Source organism: Mycetomoellerius zeteki, unplaced genomic scaffold (assembly GCF_001594055.1).
Source record: "Mycetomoellerius zeteki isolate Tzet28-1 unplaced genomic scaffold, Tzet1.0 scaffold52, whole genome shotgun sequence".
NCBI lineage: Eukaryota > Metazoa > Arthropoda > Insecta > Hymenoptera > Formicidae > Mycetomoellerius > Mycetomoellerius zeteki.
In genome coordinates this window covers 1412470-1421045 of record NW_017257523.1, presented here as the reverse complement: position 1 = coordinate 1421045, position 8576 = coordinate 1412470, and the positions used below count along the sequence as shown (strand labels likewise).

The window sequence follows — 8576 nt, the reverse complement described above, 5'->3', positions numbered from 1 at the left end:
CCAACCTTATAGGATATACAGCAAAAATGCAAGGGTTTCAAAAAGTTCATTCCTTAATAAGAAAAATAAATATTTCTAATATTTTTTTCATAATAGTAGACAGTACAAAGTTTTTACTGATATAGTTCGTTTACTTTAAACATAGTAAATAATACTTAATAAATTCAGTTTTTGATAGGTGCGGCGTATATACCGGAGCTACCCTATATATAGCCCGTTTAATTATTTTTGTGGTCAATATAATAATAAACGTATCTTAAAAGGGAGCCAATTGAAAAAAAGTCCACTTAACTATTCTGGCATCATGCGTCAAGTACCCAAAATAGTTTCAAAAAGATTAATGAACAATGATCTATTAAAAATGAATAAACGAACCTCTGCATCTGTTTTGTCTTGCTTCTATCCAACATTAATTTCTATTTCTCTTATACACTTGTACTAATGAGCAGGTTGTATAAACGGAAGGCTTTAATGTGTTTATTGGAAGATATAATTTGAATATTCTTCCATTTTACGAAGAACAATAATAATCCTTAACGTGTAAGCAAAAAAAGACTTTTATTTTCGAATTATTTTCGCTTGCAAGTAAGCGAATTCCGTGTAAATAATTTCATCAATTCTGTCAAAAAGAGATTATCATGTCTTGCGTGCAAAAATGCCATCAAGTTACTCTCACAACGTGATGAGGGCACAAGTGCTAGTGTAAAAGATGTCACTGTATAATCACGCATGATGCTGGCACATTGTACGAACGTAAAAAATTGTACTGTTAACAAATTTGTTTATAATAATTAAGGTTTACCGGTACCAAAGGGACGCAACGAGTTAAATTTCTAAAATTAAAAAATGACACCTATAGAATAGAATAAAAGGCGCAGTATTTTAAGAGATCCTTCAGTTGTGTTCTAATAAAATAAATTTCGAAATGAATCCCAAGATCTATGTGAACCTGCCACTCGAATTTAAGAAAAAAATTTTTTAAATAAGAATTAAGCCTGTTTAATACCACCTTCCTCTTCATTTGTACCTCAAGGAGTTCAAAATTATAAAGGCTTAAAAAAATACTAGCACCCCACTCTGAGATATTTCAAATCTGTAAACGGGTACTGTTCCGGGATCGTTTGTACTTGTTTGTACCACCGTCGGTTTCGTTTGTAACCTCAAAAGGATGATTGTACCAAATTTTCAAAATAGGGGTGAGAGTCAACTTTGCCATTTTTGAGATATTTCAAAGCTTATTAAAAAAATTTATTTTTTTAAAGTCGGGTACCAGATTCACATAGATCCCAAGAGCGCGCGCGCTCCAAGATGAAAATATAATCCTTTTTTGAGATGTTAATGAAGTAGTATACATTTAAAAGTAGCTCATATCGCTTATACGTGTACGGCACTCACGCACAGGCGATATATATCTCAATTAAAGCACTCACATAAGCCTTATGTCACTCGCACACATGCAGCACGTGTTTGGGCGATATGAGCCTTGGATGAGTACGTATCTGCATGGTATTGTGCAGTTACCTTGTGACGTTTACATTACTGCGCAAATGTGCGAAGTCACTGTACGGATATTTTGTTATCTGGATAATTTCGTCGCTCGGTATTGCCTTTATCCGCTACGTTGGCCGCGTTCAATTTGTCTTCAACAGTGCCTGCAAGTGAGTAAACTCATTCCTGAATATTCGGATTAATGTATGCATGTCGATCAGGTTTAGCACCGCGAGTTCATCATCGAACTCCTCGAACACGTGATACAAATCTCTTAAACAATTGACACGTAATCTCAAGGTGTTATCGTCTATTCTACCTTAATCGAGGAGATTGACCAAATTCATGATTTGCGATTTTAATGGCGTTCATTTCTGTACAAGGAGTTTAACTCTATCAGCCAATGTTACACGATTCGTGGCAAGTAAAAATCAAATAACTTACTCTTGTGTAATGACACTATCTTGTCAAATGTCCGAAATCACACCATCCAGGAAAATCATATCTCGGGATAGCGTACAATGATTGATTCTTGCGTAGTAATCCGGTCTTGAACATGGGGTCCGCGAACAGGAGTCACCAAAATATGTTTCGTATGTAATGAGTCACATTATGTAATAGTTGATACCAAAATTGAACGTATATTTGATTCTTAGAACAATTACATAACATTAATCGAATGTCTATTTAATTCTCAATATATTCGATATGTACATAAGTACTATTTTAGTTTAACGGTTTGTAATCCTGAGTCACTACAGAACTAATGCGGACACGCGATAACATCTGAGACAGTCGTTTTAGATCACACATTGGATTCGCATATGTACAGCTCGTATCCAACGAGAGCAGAAGGGCACTGTGGCACTCAACTCGAATAAATTTCCCTTTAAAATATTCCTCGTAATACATACAATCGAAATACGTTAATATCCGAATTTGTTGCTCACTTTACGCATGGAATATTATAATTAGTTCGGCGCGGTCGCCGATTTGGATAAACTAATTATTTTTCATACATTATATAGAGTGAGCAATAAATTTGGATATTGACATATTTCGATAGTATGTGTTACGAGAAACATTTAGGTATCAAAAAACATATGAGTAACAAATTCTTTAAATAAGCTCTGTAAATCTCGTGGAGCGAAATCTCACTCGAAGAGACTGAAAATTGAGCCAGTCTTGAAAAAAGAGTTCAAACCTGTCACCCTTGAACAAGAGTAGCCGTATTTTCACTCTTTTTTCAAGACTGGCTCAATTTTCAATCTCTTCGAATGAGATTTCATTCCACGAGATTTAGAGAGAGATTTAAGGGATCTTAGTACACGGCGCGAGAATAGCCGGGATAAATTAATTGTTTTTCACGTGTTATAATTAGCAACAAATTCGAATGTCGACATATTTCGATTATATATGATATCTAGAACATTTTCGTACCAAATTCATGTGAGTAACAAATTTTATACATGTAACTTTTAATCATAACGCTGTGACGTATGAACGCGGTGCAATCTGATTATTTATAGATATTTGTTTAACAATATTATATTTTCAATATGTTTTTGCATTATCTTGGAGCAACAAAAAAGTAACAAAATCTGGTGTATTTGTTTTTTTAATATTGCATCTATTTATATATATATTTTTTTTTTATTATGAGATGTCCAGCTCGGCATTAACCTGAATCCATCCATTTTATTTTTTTCTGCTAAACTGTTAGAGCAACAAAATTCGTTTCAGTGTAATAAATTAGCAACAGAATAGCACTAAATTTTTTACTACGTCCTAACTCGATTTGAGATGGTGAGGGGTCCAGGTTAATAGAAGTCAAGCTTATCAAGATCTCTATTAACGAATGTCTTTTGATATAAAATCGCATACACTTCTGCTTCTCGCACTATTATTGATTGATATTGTACATATGAATAAATACATGCGCACGCGCGCACGCGTGTGTGTGTGTGTATGTGTGTATTTGTGCGTATCATGTATGTGTATGTGTACACAAGTTATTCGCTTATCGTTTAATTTGTCTGTCGTGCACGAACCGACCTACGAAACTTTATCTTAAAATACTTTGCTTATTATTCTCAATATTCTTAAAACACTTCGCTTATAAAATGTGCAATTATAGATTGCTAAAGTTCATAATTGTAGTATACTTTGACACAGAGTGCACTATTTTACTTCTACATTAGAAGTTTGTTTAGCATTACATTCAACTTTCTATACTGTATATCATGTTCAACGATAGTTTTGCGATGCGAAGTTATTTATATACATGGTGTCTCAATAACTTTTACCACCTGAAATATTTTCTAATCTATAAGGTTCCATTAAATTCCATTTAAATCTATTAAATTCCATTTCAAAAAACGAAGTTGACCTTGAAATTTCTGAAGCGTCTTCACCTGGACAAAAATTATTATCATCATATGATAGCCCCCTTTACATCGTGTAATATTTTGATTGTAAAAATTTTTTTCTACACCTTATAGATTAAAAGATATTTCAGATAATAATAGTTATTGGGACATTCTATATATACATATAACAGTATTAAACTTTTAAAACTGAAATTTACCAAATTGCAACTTGAGATACTTTAATAGCAAAATGCAAATAAAGTATAAAATTGTATAAGACAACTTTTTAACCATAAAAAGTTGCAAACGCGAAATATCTTTTTTTTTTACAAAATTATTGAGATAATAAATTATCAACATTTCTTTGATATGTTTGTTAGACTTTGTATATGTATACAATGTAGAAAGTAACACAATACTAGACACTTGTCAATACTTTATTAATACTAGAAGTCAATAGAAAAGACAATATAGATAGTATCCTGATAAATTAGGAATGATTTTAAATATTCATTAGCATAACACATATTTTCTAATCTTATTTAATTTCAAATTACATTTTATAGGCACATTTTCGTGTGTATCATACAAATCAGATTTAGAATAATCAGTTGACAACGTTGCGTTAATAATGATGATGATACAATTATTATTCTTAGTTCCCTTAATCGCTGTTGATTATGGTGAGTATTCTAAGATAAATTGGTCAACTTTCTGTATGTATGTGTATGTGAAATCATTTAATTTAATTAAATTCTTAAATATTATGAATTAATAACAAATCTTATACAGGCGCATCAATGAAATTAGTAACGAGAATTGTAGGAGGAAGATGTGCCGATCAAGGTGAAATCCCATACCAGGTAAGCCAGTAAATCATTTTTAATCAATATCATTAATTTTTAATCTTATTAATTGCTTGGGTTTAAAAATATGTCTCGAATTTATTGAGTTTGATTGAGGAATGTGTTAAGGACGTTCTCCAAAAAATCCATTTTCTTCAGATTTTACTGAAACTTATAGAAAAAGCTTATTTTAGTATTCTAAACATGTGTTTTAAAACTCAATACCCGGAGCAGGATCATTTTTGCGCTTCTATGCATAAGGGGCGGAGCGAAAGAGCAGAGTGGTGCTCAATTTATATTTTCTGTGTATGGGGGCAACTGCGTGGACGTGAGTAAAACTAAACTTTAGGTTGAACACAAGCGCAAAAATGATCCCGCTCCGGATATTGAGTTTTAAAGCACATGTTCAGGACACTAAAACAAGCTTTTTGTGTAAATTTCAGAAAGATCTAAAGAAAATGGATTTGGAGAACGTTCTTAATTACTTTCATTTAGCAATTCAAAGCTGACAATATCATTTGTAAGGCTAGACATATAATAATATCAGAAATTTTTATATCCTCCTACATAACATGCATTTTATGATTCAGGTTTCTCTGCAAATGCAAATTAATGGAATTGACCAACATATATGCGGTGGAGTCATACTTGACAAGAATTACGTGCTAACCGCTGCTCACTGTGTATCTCCTCCCAAGTAGGCAAATCTCAAGAAATACTTCGGAAAAATAAACTGTATACAGGATGTTTAACGTAACGGTCCGCACGATTTTTTAAACACTTTTGACAGTGAAGAAAATAAGTTGTAAGATAAATAATTATCTATTTTATACAGGTTACAAAATGCGATAAAAAATTTAAAAAGTTTTTTCTTTTTATAAAAAAATTAAAGTCATCTTAAATTTTTTAAATAGCACCATATAATTTTTTCATAATATTATTTTTCAACACGTATTCTAATCACTATTGAAATGTCTCTTATTAATGTTTTATTGATTTTATTGCATATCTTATTACATTAGTACATAATATGCATGTATCATAAATACCCATTTGTGTACATTTTTAATCAGAGATGTAAGTACTGATATTACAAATAATGCTGCATGTCTGATATTAATTATCAAAAAATTATTAAAATATAAAAAAAATAAGATCCTCCATAGTAGAGTTAAATTCATCTTAAAGACCCCTACATATTATGAAAAAAAGTTATATGGTGATATTTAGAAAATTTAAGATGTCTGATATTTATGAAAGAATATTTTAAATTTTTTTTTATAAAATGTTTTTTCATCGCATATTACAGCCTGTATAAAACAAATGAATATTCACTTTTTAACTTGAAGTATCTGAAAGTGTCTAAAAAATCGTGCGGACCGATACGCTGAACACCCTGTATAGATACAAAAAAAAATGCTCTTCGTAATATTCTTTACAGTGGAAACGCTTCGGATATGTCGGTTGTTGCGGGAACAATAGATCTAAAAACACCTCTTTCAAGGCATTTGATTCAGTCCATTTTCGTACACGAAGAGTACATTCCCCCATCTTTGATCTATGATATCGCTTTACTTAGGGTAACGATCGTATGATAACATTCATTCCATATAATTTCAATTAAATTTTGAATTAAGCAATTTGTAAATTAAGACTGCGCAAAAGAATATACAGATTTATTTTCAGCTTCTAAGTCCATTAAAATTATCTTCTCGAATATGTCCCGTCGATTTACCGAAACAAAATCAAGCTGTCAAGGCAGGCTCGATAGCAGAAGTATCGGGATTCGGAATAATAACTGTAAGTCTCTTATTAATTCAATCATTTAGATTCTTATATAGGCGCTAGATATTTGAAAATCCCTAGAGATGTAAAAAAATGGTGTTTTTGACTTCAGAGAAAAGTATCAATTAAAAAACTAGTTTTTTACTGTAAAAACGGTATTTTTGACCAAATTACATAAAATTCACGAAAAAACGTTTAGAATTCTTGTTAAATATGTAGAAGAAATAGAATTCATTTTTCTTGTTATTTCGATGCTATTTAATACTTTTGTCTTTATAATTTTATTGTTGTCTCACTAATTTAAATTTAGAATATGTATATAATTACAATTATAGTATACAACATAAATAGTCAATCGGTCTAGTAAAGTATTATTAGTATTAGTGACAGTATGGACCACTTACTTAACTTTTAAAATTGAAATACAGTATAAAATATCATTCAAATAATAGTGAAAGGTAAGATATATTTATGGCCACCGACATTATACTGTATTAATTATTATACAGTATTTTAACATTGATAATTATTTTTACACAGAAATCTTACGGATAAGTGCAAAAACTAAATTCTGGAGCAATAGTACAGCATCGAAATCGTGGAATGCTAAAAAAAATATCCGAGTAAAAAACTGTCAAAGCCAAAGGAAAAAAAACCATTATTTTCCGAGTTTTTAACCCTAAACTTCTAGTTTTTTTTCGTCGCTTACATCTCTAAGAATCCTATCTCAAATTGCTCTCATAAATTACATTTGTACTTTGTATATTTGCAGGTTGAAGGAAAGGAGGGCGAAGAACGATTATACGTTGTAGACAATATCATAACTAATGAGACTTATTGTGAAGAAACGTATAATAGAGTAGCAAATTTAACCATTGAACATTCGCAAATCTGCGCAAATCATCCATTCGTTCAAAAGGGTGCATGCATGGTAAGGTATTGCAATATATCGCCATCATTAATTATCGGTCACATGTATAATTATATGTCTGTTCAGATAGAGTCATTAATTACTTAACTTGCATTATTCTTCCAACATGAAGGTTCATGTTATTCCTAATAACTACTAAGCATAATGTCTTAGTATAACGCTTGCACTTCTAATCGCGTATTGTGATATACATTCTCGATAAGGAGACAAGTTCGATTATATCGTACAATTGTCGGAAATTGTTATAGAGACACATCGTGATTGCAATATCTCACTTTTCATAAATTTTTAATGAGCCATTAATTAATTAATTAATTAATTAATATAATACTTAATAATACGTACATGCATAAAACATTTAATTGCTACAGTAATAATTTGCTGCACTAATTTGTTGATTGTTAATATACTATATTGATTATTTTTTGTTCATTAATATATTCGGGGTTCCTCGTTTTAATTTAATTGACAATAAGATCGTGTAGCTCAGCGATAGTTTAGTATCATCATCAAACATCAATTCAATTAAAATAACGAAACGTAAATAATATAAGCTAGCTCTGCTCTAACGAAGAAGTATATTGTTAGTTAATTATAAAAAATATCGTTGTTTGTTGATTTTTTTCCAATCAAATTCTTATGAAACATATTTTTAACTATCGGAGAAATGTATTTTTAGGGTGATTCCGGTGGCCCTCTTACTATCAATGGACTACTCGTTGGACTCGTCTCGTTTGGGCTTGAGCGTTGCACTAGCTCAAAATATCCCGCCGTGTTTACACGCGTCTCGTCGTACATCAATTGGATAAATGAGCAAATGGAAAAGATTGAAACGGAATGTAGTAATTTGTTTTGATACTTAATGACATGTATAAGAAAATTGAAAATTGATGTGTATAATTAAACGCTCAAATGTGGATGTCATATGCAAATCGTTAAATAAACATCCTATATTTAATAAATCACATAGCTTACACTGAAAGAAAAAATTGCAGCAAATTAGATGGTAAAATATGGCATAGCATTTTTAATTGGCTAGAACAACTGATTTTTTATTGCAGCAGCTGATTTTTAGTTGCAGTAGCCAATTTTTGGTTGCGTCAGCTTATCCACAATGTCAGTACAGAATTTCGATAGGCTAACGCAACCAAAAATTGG

At 31.1% G+C, this 8576-nt stretch overlaps 1 protein-coding gene across 1 annotated transcript; it reads left to right on the top strand.

Moving 5' to 3' along the window:
- Positions 1 to 4429: 4429 nt before the first annotated feature.
- On the top strand, positions 4430 to 8352 carry LOC108727688 (mite allergen Der p 3-like). Its single transcript, XM_018455887.1, has 7 exons — positions 4430 to 4540; positions 4650 to 4720; positions 5293 to 5399; positions 6144 to 6282; positions 6389 to 6502; positions 7260 to 7418; positions 8098 to 8352. The coding sequence occupies exons 1-7, from the start codon at positions 4489 to 4491 to the stop codon at positions 8272 to 8274; spliced, it is 819 nt and encodes a 272-aa protein (XP_018311389.1). The 5' UTR covers positions 4430 to 4488; the 3' UTR covers positions 8275 to 8352.
- The last annotated feature ends 224 nt before the right edge of the window (positions 8353 to 8576 follow it).